At 37.7% G+C, this 19,764-nt stretch overlaps 1 protein-coding gene across 1 annotated transcript in view; it reads right to left on the bottom strand.

Moving 5' to 3' along the window:
- The window catches only part of DNAH7 (dynein axonemal heavy chain 7), a 4,771,155-nt gene that overhangs the window by 190,814 nt on the left and 4,560,577 nt on the right, over positions 1-19,764 (bottom strand). The window contains exon 58 of the mRNA XM_044073696.1: positions 12,014-12,166. Within this exon, the coding sequence (XP_043929631.1) occupies positions 12,014-12,166 (153 nt within the window). The remainder of the gene's footprint in view (positions 1-12,013; positions 12,167-19,764) is intronic.

Below are 19,764 nucleotides of genomic sequence, written 5' to 3'. Positions count from 1 at the left end.
TAACCCCCCCGTTCTTATGTGAGTAGATCCATTCTGTGAAAAAACTTGTGGAAATTGCCCCTGGCCATTTCCAAAAGAAGGGAGAAAGTGCAGCTGTGTAAGTAGACTTACCATAACAGTAGATGTTTGAATGATTACTGCTGTAGTAGCCTTAGCTATATGGGTTGTATCCAGCATAGGATATAACAGCCAGCCAGCTTTCCAAAGCTTCAGGACATTTTCCATGCAGCCAAACTGTCAGACAACTCAAGCTGAGCTGACTGAAAAGATAGATTTGTTCACCAAGCCCTTCAGAGCTTTCATGCCAACAGAGAGAGGGAGGCTGAACCCTGAAAGGACAATGCTAGGAATAACAAAAAATAAATGTCCACACCCTGGCAGTAACAATACACTAAAAATCATGACAGATGGAGGCAGGAAGGGAAGGAGGCTATTCATCAGTGTCCATTCAAACACCTACTATTATGGTAAGTTTGCTTACACAACTGTAATGTGTTCATTATATTGATCACTAGCATTAGCTTTATGGGTAGATTACCCTAGCTTAATAAGCCGCGGTGGTACAGCGGTAGCGTTATTGCCTCACAGCAAGAGGTTCCCCTGTTCGATTCTCGGCTGGAGTGCCTTCTGTGTGGAGTCTGCATGTCCTCCCCATGGTTGAGTGGCCTCCGAAAGACATGCGTGAATGGACGTGCCTTCACTGAAGGTTGGTCGTTGGGCTGGTAACTCCGCACCGTAAAAAAAATTCTCTGCCAAGCATTAGCGGACCGGAGTTCCGCTGTGGCGACCCCTAACCGGGAAAAGCAGAAAAGACAAACAATAACAACTCTAGCTTACTATGTTTGGCGGGAGGAAGGAGAACAGTCCAGGAGCCATTGGGGAAAGGTCCTAGCAAAACTTGATCTAGACCTACAGAAATAATCAAGCTTATAGTACTTTGTACAAGTATGCACAGAGAACCAAGTTGCAACTTCTAGAATACTTCTAGAATTCAACCCTTTCCAAAAAGCCAGACATGAAGCCAAGGTCCTGGTAGAGTTGGCCTTGACCCTGCCTGGAACAATAGTATAACAAAAGGTAATAGCCTTAGACAACCATTTGGAAATAGTCTGCTTTGACTATTTTCTGTGTTAAAGACCTCAAGTCAGCCACTTTAGTTGGTTCAAATGGAGCAAATGTTAGCATTTTGAACACAAAATTAAGATCACAAGGAGGGGCCACCAGTTTTTCTTGAGGCCTCTTATACAAAAACCCTTTCAAAAACATTTTGACATGAGAATGCATTACAAGGGGATGATCCATGAGCAAGCATGCTGAAATAGCAGATAAATGAACTTTGATGGAGGAGTAAGAAAGGCCATAGTATAATAACACACAAATACTGCAAAACCAGAAAACAACTAGCCCCGAATGCGTGCTGGTTATGTTGCTGCATCAACTAGAAAACTTTTTCCATTTGCTAATATATGATTTTCTAGAAGTGGGCTTTCTTGCCTTCATTAGTACCTGCTGCATGTCCTCTGTAAACAGGTGCCTAAAGGGAATTACAACCGTAACATTCAGGCAGTCAGCTGAAGTTAATTGGGGTTGGGGTGCATTAAACCTGCTTGTTCTTGTGCGAGTAGATCCAGTCTGTAATGAAGCTTGTGATAATTGCCTATGGACATTTCCATAAGAAGGGAGAACCACAGTTGCCTGGGCCAGAAGGGAGTCACCATAATGATCTTGGGGAATTCCTCATGAATTTTCAGATGTACCCTGGATATCAGCAGAAAGGGTGGTAAAACATTCCTGTCCAAGAACAAAAATGCAGCTGTCTTCCAGGCCTTCTTGGTGGGAGTCCTGGAGCAAAATCTTGCCAGCTGATTTTTCCAGAGTGGAGGGCAAATAGATTTACCTGCGGAACTCCCCACAGATGGATCAAATCTTGGAAGATCCTCTGATCTAGTTTTCATTCTTAGCTTGTCTGCCACATATTTTTGCTCTGATAGAATGTAGGATGCCTATAGTGTGACATTGTCCTGTGAATCTACATCTCAGGCTAACATGGCTAGTCTGCAAAAGGGTACAACTTGCTTCCCCCTTACTTGTTGATGTACCACATGACTGTGGTATTGTGTGTAACAACTAGAATAGGTCCCAAGGATCAAAGATGATCCAGAGAGGTGAGTGTCTTGATCAGGGAAGCATCTCTTTTATATTTATGTGCTTGTATCTGTCCTTGGTGTCCCAGTGCCCAAATATTATTAAAAGCGACAGTTTACAATCAGAAGCGAGACTTTCAGAGTTAATGGCCATTTTTCCTGTAATTCCAGACAAGTAGTATATTTGGCCAGTTGCAATTCATGGTCCGCATTTTATATTCAAAAGACTTCTAGGAAATTAAAGGAACAAATTTATGAGCTTTTGTTAGACATAAGAAAGGCAGGGTCACCAATGCATTGTTTAAGCATGTTAATGATTTTAATATTCACAGCTTTGTTTTTTGTTTTTTTTTTTTCATTGAGCAAGTGAAGAGTAATGCCCAAGGTTATATAATTGATGAACATTTAGAAAAATGCAAACTGAAGTGGCAACTCAGGTTGGATACCATGAGTTTCCCAGGGTTAAATGATTCTTGCTCAATTAATTCAGTTTTAAAACTGAAATACTTTGATGCATGAAGTTTTTCAATTATTTTAACTATATTAAACTAAAGGTTTTAGTCGATGATGGTTAACACATGATTTTTTTAAATTTTATATAGAACTGATGCTTTTGAATCTGACTGTAGTTCTGAGGAAGTACCATGATGTTTAAGGGACAAAAGTGCTAAACTGTTGTAATTAAAGTTCTTGAAGTGCCATGGTAATTGTCGCTTGTACTACATCACAGTTTATTGAGTTCAAACACACCTTGCACTTTTATCCTGCCTGAAACTGCCCCTAAAGCAAAGTCCGAGGTGTCTGTGGTGACTGACTGCTTTGGAAATGGGAAGGAGAAGGGATGACCTGGATTTAAGGATAGATTTAAGGATATCTGATTTCTCCACCATGTGATTGCTCTTCTGACAAACCCCAGGGCTGGGATTTGAAAAGACAAAAGATGTTGATGCTGGGAATGAAAAGACTTCAGATACCATTGTATCTTTCTCATGTTGAGTTTTGCCAGGGTTATCATGAGAATCATAGATGGCAAAAGACCCAAAATCCAGAGGTATTCCCTCACAGTGACCAAATCTGAATGGAAAACCTTAGAAACAGATCTACTTAGATATTTATCTTTCATATAGAATAAAAGCTTTATGAACTAAGGTCTCTAGCTGACACCCCAAGAACACAATCCTGTGTGAAGGAGTAAAAAAAGACTTTTGAATGTTCTCTTGGAGTCCCAGTTTGTGTAAGAGATCTCATCCAAGTGAGAGATTCCTAACACTTGTAAAAAAACTCTGCAAAGATTAGCAAGTGATCGAAATATGGAAAATTATGGACACCCTATAGTCTGCAATGAGTTAAACTACGGATAGACACTTTATGAACACTCTTGGTGCAGTGGATAGTGCAAAGGGTAAGGAAGAGAACTGGTAATATAATCCAGACACACAAAACCTTAAGAAATGCCTGAAGTCTGGATGAATAACAATATGATGATAAGCATCTTTTAAATCTAGTGTTACCAGGAAATAAAGGCGAAAGAGTAGGTACCCATGAAAGGGTATGGGCTCTCAGCATATTGCACATATAGTGTCCAGGGCTTCTTGATCAGCCACAATAACCCTGAAGCACAGTGGTCAGTGCAGCTTACTCATTGACAAATTCTGATACAAAGGAGAGCCATTACCTTGTGCTTGTCTGTCAGAATGATGAAGAATGTTGCAAAAACCTAAATGTCCAACACAGTTTTTTCAACTGAAATACTATATCCTCTCAGCATACTCAACTCAAACTCTGTTCAGCTACTGTAAGATACTGTTCTTGCTGTCACTTTTTAAAATTTGTACTGTATAAATGCATGCCCAGTGACTTACTCCTGTGTAAACTATGTATGTGCCTAGAATTATAATCTTACTGTGACTTCACCTCTGCTGCTCAGATGCACATAAAGTGCAACATATGTACTCTGATTATATAGTGTTTAGAAATTAGGCATAATGGGCAGCTGGGGCCAAACAAATTCTAGTTACATTTTATGGTTTGCATCTATCTTTTGTTATATGATTGTATGTAAAACTGTACTGTTGTATAACATGTTCCAATATAAATAAATAAATAATGCCAAAACCATGTTAAAGTGGGTGGGACTGAAGACTGACCCATGAAACATATATTCTTTGTGACTTCCCTTTTCCAAGATCTTATCCTGTTCACTAGAGGTCAGGATCACACACACACCTAAACACATCCTTTGCTGAGATAGTGTGCTCTGGCTTCCTCAGCACAGCAGTGAAAGAAATGCAGTACCGATGAAGTAATGCTCAGAAATCGTTCTGCAACTTCTTCCTACTGCACTTCTATCAAGTCTGCCAGCCCACTTGATCTACCCTTTCTCTTCCCTCTTCTACTATCCATAATCCCTCACCCCACCTTCTATGTCAAAACTGTATTACATCTTTGCATTGTGATCCCCTGTAACTCTGCATAGTATACTGAATATATATCTATTCAATATTTAGAACATATATACACTGTTACAACTAAATACACCATGTAACTGTACTTAGCATCCAGGCTGTTAGTATCTATTATAATACTTTGCACCATCACTTTGTATATCAAAATGTCCAATGTAGTCAAAGCTATCAGATGTAAAGTTATATATTATATTGGGAACTTTTCTCCCTGGGCCTCCACAGAAAAAGGACCTGTGTGCAGACAGACTATCCTGGTAAACAAATGTAAAATGAATAAATAAATAATAACTTCATACATCATGTTCAAGCAGAGAAAATGTAAAACCAAGGGAAGTAATGAAATAAACACTTTGATAGATTTATTTCACCAAGAATGCTCTTTTAGATATCTACTATGCCACCAAAGCCATGACCTTTAAACTGAGGTCTAATGGGAAAAAAAAAGAAGAAGAAAATGTGCACCTCACCAACTACTCTTAAAATCAGACAATTTAAAAATGCATGCACAATAACTTAAAATATAAGCATTCCCCAGTGGCATCCATTTCATAACTTATTCCTTTTAAATGTTTAGATGGATTATTAAGGAACATCATTTCTAAAATACCAGATTTCTCCAGTTGAATCTATTTTATAACTTATTGCATGTTTACACAGATTATTAGTGAATATTTTTTTTCACTAAAAAGCTAATACATCGGAACAGTAGTTAGCACCTTCGTCTCATAGTCCTTAGTTTTCCAGTTTGATTCTCAGTTAGGATATCTTTCACATGCTGAGTTCTGTGAGTTTCTCTCACATCCTGAAGACGTACCATAGGCAAATTAGAAAGCCTCCAAATTGTCTATTGGTGTGATGTGTGTGAGTGCATGCTTGTGCTACCCTGAATTGGATAGAGTGGTTATTGTACAATAAATTAATTCAATAATTTCAAATAGAAGATGTGTGCCAGTTTATCATCTACTGGCTTCAGAAATTGTATTCACTGAAACAGAAATGTGTTATTTACTGTGATATATTTTCTGTCCTTTAAAAATCACATCAGATGGGGGATAAACAATTAAACTTAGCACCTCTCCACTACCTTTGCCTTGTTTGCTTCTAAACTGAGTCCAATGTTTGAAATCTAAATCATAATGCAGAGTTGTAAAACATTTTACTTAGACTGTTTCTGAAATAAACATTTTTAGTGTAGTCATGGAAGTTAAAAGGTAATGAGGAATATTGTCTAACTAAATGATCCACTAGAAATGGTGGCATTAATGCAATACATCTAATGCTTTGTATAAAGTTTATGAGTCCTGTTTATGGAAACTATGATGAAATAATCCGATAATATTGAAATGTGTTGAAAAAATATGAAAATGTGCACAACAATAAAAATCATAAATATAAATAAAATAATTTCTTAGTATGGTATGTCAAGGCTACAGTGTTGTATAATCCAAAGAAACAGTACAATAAAAGTCAAGTGACAAGATGTTACAGCAATATTCTGTTTGCTAACAGAATGCATAAAACCACAAAAATAGCCAGCATGGTAGAGAAACCTGTGTTTAATACAGACCGGTTTCGGTCTCAATTACCTTTATCAATGTAACAATTTTTTTATATTATCAGAACAACTGCTAATATAGTAACACCATATTTTAAACTGACCAATCAAAACCAGAACATACTAGTCACCTAGCCCAAATTAAAGGTATATACAGTACACACATAAACATCAAAAATAAGAAGCATATACATAAAAAGTATATATTAAATATGTATACATACAAAACATAAATATCCCTTAACACTAGAAAAAATATTATTAATATATCAAAAAAAATATATATATATATATATATATATGTATATAAAAAATATATACATATAAATAAATCTAGATAAATGTTTACAAATGGTCATTTAGGTCTGGGGGAAAAAGACCACTCAGATTTACAATCCAAGATCTTTCTTTTTTATTAAGAATGTCATGCCATTTGTTTTTGGAAAATTTAGAACCAACAATTCTGTCAATAATTGTAAAGGAAAATCTAGCTGTTTTGTGAACTTGAACATGTTTGTACAATACGTTGGTGATAACCTTGGTACATACATTACTCAAATGCTTGGAAATTCTAAGTTTAAAAGGCCTGGATGTTTGGCCAATATAAAAAGCCGAACATTGACATTCAGCAAGGTAAATCACCCAACAACTACTACAATTAGATAATGTACAAATTTCAAAAACTTTGGATGTATTCTTACTTGAAAATTCTTTGGTTTTAAGTACATCTCTACAGAAGGTACAATGTTCACATGGATAACATCCATATGACCTGGCATCCCCAATGGTCCTTTGCATTTTATCATACACTTGGATGGATGCATGTCTTTTGAAATGACTAAAATGTCCGCCTAAAGTAAAGCCCTTTCTATAAGAGAACCTGCATCTATCCTCTAATATAGTCACCAAATGTTCTTCAGCAAGTAGTATATCCCAATATTTATTTATGACCCCAATCAAAGATTTGCTATTCTTACCGAACATGGTAATGAATCTAATCTTGGAATTGCATCCAGACTTAGACCCACAATAGGTCAATAATTGCTGTCTGGGCATCCTTTCCACAAGATGTTTGATCTGAGATAAACGACTCTCCGAATATCCACGTTACATAAATCTATTGGTGAGGTCTGTATTACATGAGTCAAGATCAGATGTTCTAGAACAGATTCTCTTATTTCTCATAAATTGAGATTTGGGGATATTTTGTGTAAAATGACCTGGATGACAGCTGGAGGCATGTAATAACGAATTTGAACAAAGAGGCTTCCTATACACTGTGCTAGCCAAAGTACCATCTGATTGCTTAGTGACCAACACATCCAAAAAGTATATAGCTCTCTTATTGGCTTGCACAATTAACCAAATTCCCCATTTGTTTTTGTTTAGATAACCAAAAAATTTGTTCAAATAAGCCATATCAGATTTCCAAACCAACCAGCAGTCATCCAGGTACCTACACCAAATATCCATCTCATCCATGTATATGTTATGACTTCTGTCATATATAACTTGATGTTCCAAAAATCCCATAAAGAGATCAGCATATATGGGGGCAAAAGCTGCCCATATAGCGGTTCACCTATTCTGTAAATAATATTTACCATTGAAAAGGAAAACATTTTTTGTCAAAACATGTTCCACCAATCCTAACAAAAAAACATTGAAAGCAACACTATACAAATTAAGTTTTGAAAGCCAGAATTCCAATGCCATAAGTCCGGCCCAATGTGGGATACTGGTGTAAAGTGATGTCACATCCAAGGTGCACAAGAGTCAGCCATCCTCCAATTGGGAACTGTCTCTGAGGTTAAGAAATTCCATTGTGTCTTTTATTCTGGCCCTTACACCCTTTAACAAGGGTTTCAAATATCTGGTAAGGTACACAGAAATGGGTTCAGTAAGTGACCCATGACCTGACACAAAGGGTCTTCCCGGAGGATTGTCAAGGCTCTTGTGCACCTTGGAAAGAAGGTAGAGGTAGGGTAACGAATGTTCGGTAACTTTAAGGTGGTGGAGGGTTTGTTCATCAATGATACATTCATTATAGGCATGTTCCAAAAACTCATCAATCTCAGCCTTAAATTTAGAGCTAGGGTCAATAAATAAATAAAGGAGTATAAAACCTAACATCATTGAGTTGTCTGGTACCCTCCTTCTCATAATCTGACCAATTCATCACCACTATAGACCCTCCCTTATCTGCTTGAACTATCACCAAATTCTTCCTGTTTTTAAGTTTTAACAAGGCCTCTTTTTCACTTATCAAGATTATCTGGCAAAAAACCATACCCATTATTATTTGCAAAATGAAGCTCATGAAGTACACATCTTTGAAAAGTGTCAACATATTTATGCATTGGTGGAACAAATTTAGAAGCATGAAATTTAAAACTACCCTCATTTGGTAAATGCTGGACTTCCTGGTCCCCAAAGAAAATCTTTAAATTCAAAAGTCGATACAAAATCATATTCAGACACGTAAAAAGTTGGAATATAGTTTAAACCTTTATTGAGAACTTTATAATCATCCTTTGATAGAATTACTAAAGATATATTTATCACATTGTTGGTTTCATTTTCGGTTCTAACAATTGCAGCATTGTCTCTAAACTGACCCCTGCATTTGTGTTTCCTACCCCCACTTTTCCTATTGCCCTAGAGGGGTTTTTTGAACATGGTGGTCCATCTGTTTACCATACTAGATTTAGGGACTGGTGACGCCTGAGGAGCCTCATTTTCATTGTCAGTACATGAAGGCAAATCTTCACATGACCCATCCCCAAAGGACTTCTTGAGGATGTATTTCCTTTTCCTTTTTGGTCTAAATGTCTGATCCTTATTTTTGAAAAATTTTACATTCTTAGATTGTTCAAATGGGTGCACAGAACTATAGTCAAATAAATCTCTCTTGAATTTATTGATTTTCCCAGATTTGAGCTCATTTTCTACAGTTAACAAGTCACTACTTAGTTTGCTCAAACATTCTTTATATTCTGGTTTATCTTCCCATTTTTTTTTGGCATCCTGACACATTCTTAACACTTCCAAGTTCAATGTTTCAATCCTTCATTCATGGAAAGCATATAAGGCCCTAACAAATTCCATGGTAGAGCTTTGCTGTATTTTTGCCCAAACTTCCAATAGTTCAGCATCTGGTTGTCCCACTAGAGGTTTCAACCTAATCCTCAAACCTCTTGGTGTAATGCCCTTATCAATATATGCAGAAAACAATCTACTATGCCAAACACTAGATCTTAGCCCTTTCATTTTCTTAAATATGTTATCAAATCGGGCACGGCATTCACTGTGTGTTTGTTGTTACCCCATTATCTGTTTGACTGATAGTAGAACATGTAAATATGTCAATATCATTTTTATCCTGGGATAACCCTTTAAGAATAGTAATTAGATCCATCTTGGCACACTCAATTAACTGTAGATGCCAAAAACCTATTAATGAAAGCTATCTGAGTTAGCCTAACCTGGATTAATGATTCAGATACAATAAACAGTAACTAATAAAAGGCAAAACCCATTAGACCATAAAAATGGGATGAATAACATACAGAGCCCACAAACAATCATAGGCCCTTTAACCTCTATAGAAAATACTCAAATTTTCATCCACATTAGTTGGCCCAAAAATGACATAATAGACATACAATTTGTATCAATATCAACAAGTAACTTAACTGATTTCCACATAGAAATCAAAAAAGGTCAAACAGCCAATATAGTAATAGTCATCGATAACCATGAATAACTTAAGAACAAAAATATTACACATTGAAGTTATAGAGTAAACAAACCCCAATCATTTTTCAAATTCCCACATAGATGAAAATTAGCACTTCATTAACAGCTTAGTTCAAAGTCATTATGTTAAGCCATATATTTTAATTAGAAATCATAACATATTAGCACTTCCAAAGTGCTTCCAAATACATCCAAAGTTTTTGAAATTCGTACATTATCTAATTGTAGTAGTTGTTAGGTGATTTACCTTGCTGAATGTCAGTGTTTGGCTTTTTATATTGTTCAAACATCCAGGCCTTTTAAACTTAGAATTTCCGAGCATTTGTGTAATATACGTAAGAAGTTTATCACCAACGCATTGTACAAACATGTTCATGGTCACAAAACAGCTAGATTTTCCTTTACAATTATTGACAGAATTGTTGGTTCCAAATTTTCCAAAAATAAATGGCATGACATTCTTAATAAAAAAGAAAGATCTTGGATTGTAAATCTGGGTGGTCTTTTTCCCCCAGGCCTAAATGACCATTTGTAAACATTTATCTAGATTTATTTATATGTATATATTTTTATATACATACATATTTTTTTTATATATTTTTTGATATATTAATAATAATTTTTCTAGTGTTGTTAAGGGATATTTATGTTTTGTATGTATATATATCTAATATAGACTTTTTATGTATATGTTTCTTATTTTTGATGTTTACGTGTGTACTGTATATACCTTTAATTTGGGCTAGGTGACTAGTATGTTCTGGTTTTGATTGGTCAATTTAAAATATGGTGTTATTATATTAGCAGTTGTTCTGCTAATATAAAAAAAACATTGTTACATTGATAAAGGTCATTGAGAACGAAACCAGTCTGTATTAAAGGCAGGTTTCTCTACCATGCTGGCTATTTTTGTGGTTTTATTTGTTCTCTAGTGCAGTGCAGTTGCCATCCGTGAGAGGGGTCCTTGTTGTAGTTGCTAACTGAATGCCACAACAAAAAATAGATGCAGGTATAAAATGACATGAAAGAATATTTCATGTAAAAACAGTTGCTCTTCGACTAATAAGCGACAGAAATTAAAAAATAAAAAAGAATTTCAGACAGCAGTGTGTGGGAAGACTTCTGTGCAAAAGTTCTTTGTTTTGATTGTCAAACAGATCTTGCTTGATGAAAAAATAACTATAAATACAACATAATATTAAAGAAGACTTCTTGAAAAAACTGATTAACTTGGACAAATTAGCTACATAGGTTTACTAACTATATTAGTAATAAAATGACGGAATTATTGACAGAACTATTTGGTAAGATTTCTATGTATTTGTATCCTCCATTACATGCTGACACTTAGCCACACAGATTTTACTTCCTTTAACAAGCACAAAATATAATCCCCTTCCTGTACTGAACCCATTTAAATAATTTCAGAAGTACATTTTATAGGCATGCCAAAAAGTGCAGGACTTTTTTAAAATAATGGTTGCTTTATTTAATCAGTGTGATAATCCATATAAATTTATATTGAAATTCACTTAATGATATTTTATTTATTTTATATTTTATTTATCTTTTGATAACTATGAACGTCCGACTGAACCAATGGCCCATTTTCAGCAAAGGCCCGGGGAGAAAAGTTCCAAAACAGATTCAAAAACATTTAAACAGTATTTGAGTAATTATATACAATGTGAGAAAGCCCCGCAACAGATTACATTTTTATAATGATTTGGGGAGAAAGGCTCCAAAAAAGCACACATATAAACAAGTAATTCTGTACAACCTGCATTAGAAATCTACATGCCAACTTTTTTAGCACAAACTGTACTGACAGTGCTATGGCTTTTGGCTGCTTATCTGGATTCATTCAACTTCAGGGTAATGTTCTGTTCTTTGGAATCTGTTGAAAACTATGCAACTTGTGGGGTATGTAGCAGAACACATCTGAGAAACTGGAACAGAATGCCTTTTAAATACAGGAGGTTATATAATTATATTTACTACATTACAGTTACAGAAAATGGAATCTTATTTAACTAGAAATAAATGATTTACTCCAAAGTAATAAAGAAAAAAAATTCTACTGCACTTACCTGTAAGAATTTTAATCTAGCAAGGAAATCATTAACATAGCTTCCAAGGGGTTTGAGACTAGGGTAGGACTTTTTCATCCACATTGCAGGGATTTTGCCTTTCAGAATGCTGTTGACCACTTCTTCCAGCTCGGCAGACATCACCACCAAACCCTAAACATTTAACAATGTTAACTGCATTATTTTTGGACAGATATAGGTTGATAAATATAATGGCATGTTTCGTGGTTCACTTGTAAATGCTGATATACTTACTACATGCACCTAGAAACAAAACTCGGCATAACATCTAAACTGGTTGTTCCAAATTGTATGAGCAGAGCTTCAGAAAAAAGTATCATTTTATCCTGTTTTCCTTCTTCTAGAAAATTCTTATAAAACTTAAGCATTAGTAACAATCCAGCACATAATACTGCCAGAGCACAGCATCATAATATAAGCAAATACTCAAATGGGACTTTTTTTTCCAGCATGACAATATATGTATATGCATATGCATGGTTTTATGTCTATTTTATCCTAAATATTAAGAGTAAGTTAATCCCATCTCCAAACAAAACTAGAGTATTAAAATAATAAAAATGGCAGTAGAATTAAACCCAACAGCTTATTCAGAACTTTTCAATACAATCTACTGCCACGGCTATAATGTTCTAAGGGATATACAATGCAGGTTACAGTTGTATATATCTTCCATGAAAAAAGCTGTACTTCTAAGTCCTTTCTGTCTTAACATTTGTGTACAAGCAAACCAAAGTAATGCTCTTATTTACTGACATTCATTATGTGATACAAGATTTCTGACTTACCGACATCTACAAAAGTTAGGTATTCTAGCTGTCTAGAGTAGTACACATATAACTAGACAACAACAGCTGTGAATACAAGAACAAACACTGCTTCATCATAATTCTATAAATCACCCAGGCATCTCCTCACACCAAATAATTGAAAATATCAGGGAATTTCCTCAGAGTTTGCGCAGTGCACTGGAAAAAAGTTCAAAACATAATTTACAGCCCACATCAGTACTGGAAATACCACAAGTAGTTCCCCCCTCAACTAAGCATTTAGCCTAAAGTACATTCCCACACACTTGAAACAACAAATCTTCCAAGAAAGATTTCCAAGACACATACATCAAAATGAGGTGTGAGATATAGGGCAGGATTCACGAAGCCTCCGTGTAAGAGTTACAAGGCTTACAGAGAGGCTGCAGTTAAACGGTGTGACGTCAGCATGTCATGCATATGCATGAGGGCATGCTGAATCACACCTAAGGCTAACACGGTCCATGGAAGACAGTAGGGGTCGTGTCCGTAGGCCGAGCCCTGCAAACAGACACGCCCCCAGAAGAGTAAACGTCCCGAAAGTAAACCTCCACAACAGAGCCCGTGTAAATGTGTATAAATACAACACAACACATGCCCCCACAGACTACGAACATAAAATGTAGAAATGAACATCTTATAATTTTTTTTTTAAATTGTAAAGATGTTTGCCCATGAGTGCGCTTTCGTTGGCGTGCCCGTAGCTTAGCCACAGTTAGCAGTCAGTGGAAAAGCATATAAGAACTAAATATGCAAAGTAAGCCAAGAAGCAATAGCGTAGTGGTAGAGACGTTGGCTGAAGAGCAGGCAGTCATGGTTCGAGCCCCCACAACATCAATATTTATTTTTAGTGAAATAAGCACAAAACAAGTCCCTGACATATATGTACACATATAAAATTATATTTTATGTAAAATGTAATGAAATGGGCCATGTATTTTGAAGAAATGTGAGATAATAAAAAAAAATGTCAGATGTGCCTATAGCTGAGCTACAGTCTAACAAGTTGAGTACATCTGCCTGTAGGTGAGCAGTGTTTTAACAGGTATAAAATGAGGGCCCGTAGGTGAGCAGTGGTTTAATAGGTATAAAATGAGTGCCCATAGGTGAGCAGTGGTTTAACAGGTGTAAAATGAGTGCCCGTAGGTGAGCAGTGGTTTAACAAGCTGAAACTGTGTGCCCATAGCTGAGCTGAGCGTAATATGCGTGCTGACAGCCAAATGACGCATAAACCAGCGTAACCCGTTTGCACGGAGCTGCGCGCCGCGCCAACAAGCTAACCGACGGACAACGTTGAGCAAGCTGTATCAAAACTGCCTTTACACAGACATACCGCCTAGCCTGTGTAGACAGTCATAAAATATAAAAAGCAATGGCCAGGTTCGAACCCAGGATACCATGCACCATAGTCAAGGTACTGAACCACTAAGCCATGACAGCTGCACTTAGAAATGCAGTAATAGCATATATATAGGAATGAATAGAAAGAGGAGCATGACAAAGCAGGTTTTGTGAAGCTGATACAATTCCAAAATGGCCAATCACAGATAAGTGCTGGAAAACGGCATATATAAGCCCCATAGGTGGGAATACACAGCATAACCGATTGTAGAACCGACTTGCAGCCAGAATGTCAGGTGTAGGTGAGGGTAGTTGCTTCCGAGCACAGAGGTGGGGTGTTGAGGAGTCCAAATATATGGTTTGGCTCCTTGTCCACAATCATGAGGCCCAACTCATGCAGGGCCAGGTCCTGTGGGGAGCATATAGGGCTGAGGCGTGGGACCGGTTGGCTCATGATCTCACCAGTGCCACAGGGATACCAAGGACTGGTGAGCAGGTCCGTCACCACCATGCAGACCTGAAGAGACGGAAGCAGGACCAACTGAACCTTTGGATCCAGGAGGCCCGGCAAATGCCCAACACCCCACTACTGAGTAAGTTACATGTAATTATTTATGTAAGAAATTAACCTAACTGATATTATGAAGATGTGTATTCCAATATCACTTTATTTATATTACAGCTGCAGGTCTCCGTTCTGCGAACCGTAGAGCCTATGGCGATAGGCTGGCATGGTTGCACCACCAGGCAGGTCAGTAATTCTCTCCCTGTAACTGTAAATAAATATATAAGTATGACAGTTAGCAAAAGAGTGCAGTGTAGTCACTAATTAATAAAATGTGCAAGTAACAGTGTAAGAGGGTTTGCAAGTATTGCTTGATTACAAAAGTGTGATGCAGCCTGTAATCCAAACATAAAAATTAAACAAGTCTGAAATAAAGATGTCCCACCTGTAATATAATAGTACATAACCTGCAGCAGGCTGAAAAGTACAGCTGCAGAAGCTGAGTAAAACACATGTGTGAAATATATCCCTGTTGAAATACAGAAACATGACAGAAGTGAGACTGTTGGAAAGGATTGTTATAACTACAGGTAAAACATGTCAATAAAGCCTAGAATTAAGTACCATCCTAAATTGTAAAAATAAAACAAGTGAGAGAGTGTGAGAAAGAGTTATGAATCCACAAATAAAGTAGTAATAACTCCTGAATAAAGTATACTGCAGTCAGTACAGAATGAAATGAATGTGACAGGCAGAACCAAACAGTAACATGTGTTGAAAATGGTACCGCAGCTGGAATGTGTATCCCAAAATCTGGATATGTTGCTCTCAGTCTGCAATATGCAGATAGTATGGTTGTCTGAAATACCAAACATCCACAGTTGTCTATAGCTATATAAAGCAAATGTAGCAGGATGATGTAGATGAACAGAGCCAGATATGAATGTGTATGAATAAAAATGAAAATGTATATTGATGTAGCAGTAACATTCCTATCACCAACTTGAAGTAGATATCACATAGGAAACTGTAGGCAGAACTGTAGTGTGTATATATCTGCAGCTATTAGAAATGTACAGCATATGTATTGGTATTTGAAGTTGTTAATTAAATTTTCTTCACCCTACCCTATAACCACATATAATCCATTCCACGTGAAATTGGTATGTGCAATCACAATTAACACCCCTGGACATTTGTCCTGTTGGTTCATACATATTTGCATGTACGTTGATGCATCTGCCCTGTTCATACATCCAAACCTGATGGCCTGTTGCCATCAATCAACCCTGCATGTTGTTGGACTGTGTATTGCTGTTCAAAATATGCATGTGCTATGCTTGCTGTTCAATGGTTTGAATATCTGGGTGTTTGGTTAATGGGAATACTAATGCATGCTGTTACAACTAATTGTGAATGGTATTGTACGTTACTAACCCAAACTGTCATGACATAATGCAAAACATAGGACGACAGGGAAGGCGGGTTCCAGCGGACCCACCTCTCCCTCCTCAGCTGGCGAGTGCACCTGGCAGTAGTGCCCAGGCCGGACCCTCCTCCGGTGGCCCTGTGCCACCTGCGGGTGGAAGCACTGCAGGGGATGGGGTTCGTCCCCCCTCTGCAAGTGTGGCCGGAGGAGAACATCCACTCACCCTCCGTAATGTCCGGACTGTGGTGCGTAGGGATATCCGGGACGCTGTTCTTGGGCCCCCTACACCAGCTTGAGGCACGGGTGGCACAACTAACGGGAGTGCCTGCTGCCCGGCCTACACAGCCCCCAGCACAGCCCCGTCCTAGGCAGTGAAGGCACAATGGGAACTGCCCATGGGTGGGGATATCAGTTCCACTGTTGCCATCTGTGGGCTCATGGGCTCTAGATATCCAAACATCCGTCCCCGTCAATTGTGTAACCCCCCCACATGTGTCATACACTGCCCCTGTATGCGTCTTGTTTGTCTTGTCTGTTAACCTACCTCCCCAGCTATACCGACTTCCTGTACCTGACATACCACTCTCACCTGAAAAAAAAAAAAAAAAAAAAGGGCACTCTGTACCCACAAAAAAATTACGCCCCATACATAGCTGCCCATTTTGCACACATGTCTGCTGGACATGGAAACTGTCAATTACAATTGGCTGTACAACAAGTATTATTGTTGTCCTTACACCTCTCTCAGGGGTGGAAGGTTTCAAATGTCACACCAAATTACAAACATATGCACAGCTGTTGCTGATGAAGAAATGGGCAGCTATGGGCCTTACCTACATCCCTCCTGCAAAACCCGAGCTTGTTTCCCTACTGTCTTACCCTCTTTGTGACCCCTTTTTCACCACTTTCCTGTCTCCCCATTTTCATTTCTTTCAAAGAAATTAGTGTGGGTGTGCGCAAGAGTAAGCACTTTTAAGCAGTTGTAAGCGGGTGTGCGCGGAGCTGAACACCAGTGCGCATGCGTGAGCTCCGTGCAAACCAGCGCTAACCCGGTTACAACTGCTTAAAAGTGCCTTAGTCACTCTGAATGACAAGGCCTGTAGTCTGCTCAAAAGCAATATAAAATCCCACTGTCAGTCCCGAATCCAGGACCTTGGAAACAGTAGTCTGCATGAGTTACCACTAAGCCATGACTGTTATATAAGAACATTGTGCTACAATAAATATATCATGTAATAGTAGGAATGAATGCAAAGGGAATATAGGATGTGTAGTACACAAAGCATGTCATGTATATTTACTGTCAAATGTAGTGGATTTCTATAATAGTAGTGTGTGAACAGAAACAGCCATGCTAGTTGGTAGCTAGTAGGTAATAATGTCACTGTAGCACCTTGCAAGCCACATACATACTCACAGCAGGATAATCACTACCCATACCCCACAACCTCTTACAGCAACACATCCGGACTAAGTAATAAAAAATGTGGAGCAAAGGCCCAAAAACAGGGACACATTCCAAATACTGCTCCAACAAACTTATACAGTTGAGAGAGTAACAGGTTTTGCATTATGTTGGATGTTTAGAAGGGTATGAAGTCTAAAACTGAAATGTTTGTCACTATAGTCTGACTTGAGCCCAGAGTGATTTGCCAGAAAAAGCTATTTATGAGATATGGACCAAAATATGAGGCGAAAATGTGGACATCCTGCAAATATCTGTACACTTGAGAGGTCTGACACTGCCATATTTGAATAGTTAAGAGCCTAGACATAGCAACAGTGACTGAGTTACAGGGATGCCCCACAGACTCCCTGTGAAATGTACAAACAGTAGGCAGAAAGGTGTTACAACACATGCAATGGTAACTATGAAGTACTGAAAGTATGCACCACTTGCACGTCGGAAATAGTGTAGTAATACATATGCTCATGCTAACCCACAGTCACAACTGCAGAATACCAGGCAATTTAATGGGTGTACCCCACTGATATGTACCATTCCATGAGGCAGATAAAAGATGCACCTGAGAGTCTCTGGGGCCTGCTCAGCAGCATACTCAAATACCCTAATAGATGTCAAGGCCCACACCATGGCCAGACCACACTGCATGCAGTAACACCCTAGCAGATATAGCAAGCATTCCAAGGTGTGAATGTACATGGAAAATAGGAAAGCCACAACAACACACTACAGTCAAGACACCTAGCAGGCATACAAGTAGTGAATGTAAAGGGCAAATATTGAAGCCATAGCAACAAAGTGCAAGAGCCACTGCTATATACCAGTTACACCACATGTCCCACAGGAAAGCACACACACCCACATTAACAGTAGTAGTAGTCTTGGGTGTAAGTGTACATACACACTTAGTACAGGAAACTGGAGAAGCGAATGGAGAAATGTTAATCTACAACACAGCCAGAAATATGAGAGAGATACTAACCTTTACACTCACAGAACAGTGTCCACAGCATACCAGCATGGTCCCTGCCCTTAAATTCTGAAAGGGCTATGCCTATCCCACATACCTTTTTATAGCACTGTCCTGGAATCACAGTGAGAACTGCAATCAGTACACAACTGGCTGGATGCAATTAGCAAATGCTGGCTAACAATTGGTGCAGAGGCCATCACATGGACATATGCAGATACCTACAAAAGCATGCTGTACTCCCAGTCCACACATGCAATACTTTCATTGCACCCTCTGGAGGTAGGGAGAGAGAGAGAGAGAGAGAGAAAAAAAAACATACACAAACAAAAACACTCATCAAAACCGACTAGAAAGCTGACATCTGCCAGCTGGAGCAGCAGGACACCAAACCAAACGGCAACGCAAGCAGCTGTGACAAACACAGGTAATGTAAAGTAATACTTTAAAAGTCTACATACTGTGAACCCTCCATATATGTCATTGGTCTGTATCCATATGTATATGAAGATGTGCATAGGGCAGGGGACATACAGCAACTATCAGTGAAGGCTGTACATACATATGTATGTGAGGGCATCTATGTGCACATATCAATGTAGGTTGAATGTAGGTTGTAGTGCAATGTACAAATTAGGTTTCACAGTTATGTATGTTTAGCAGTATGTTAGTGTGTGTATACAGTTTTGTAAACAAACATGTTGATATACCTATCTATCATATGGATACGTATGTATGTCAATATATGTATGTATGTATATATATATATATATATATATATATATATATATATATATATATATATATATGCATATATGTATACATACATAGAGAGGGATGTAGGAAGACATAGACAGATGTAGATAGATAGAATATGTAGAAACATATATATGTAATACACACATACAGATATAGATATATGTAGATACATATACATAGACAGACAGATCTGACTATCTACAGATATGACTGTATATGACGATCTCACACTCCCCCTGTCCCACCCCCTCTGTCACACTCACCCCCTCTCTGTCACCCCGCCTCCATATCTATAGCAATATATGTACATCGAGATATATATGTGTATATGTATGCAGACATATATATATATATATATATATATATATATATATATATATATATATATATATATATATATATATACATATATATATATACATATATATATATATATATATATATATATATAT

Source organism: Protopterus annectens, chromosome 6.part0 (assembly GCF_019279795.1).
Source record: "Protopterus annectens isolate FY-2018-M chromosome 6.part0, PAN1.0, whole genome shotgun sequence".
Classification (NCBI taxonomy): domain Eukaryota; kingdom Metazoa; phylum Chordata; order Ceratodontiformes; family Protopteridae; genus Protopterus; species Protopterus annectens.
This window is presented reverse-complemented; position numbering and strand designations above follow the sequence as displayed.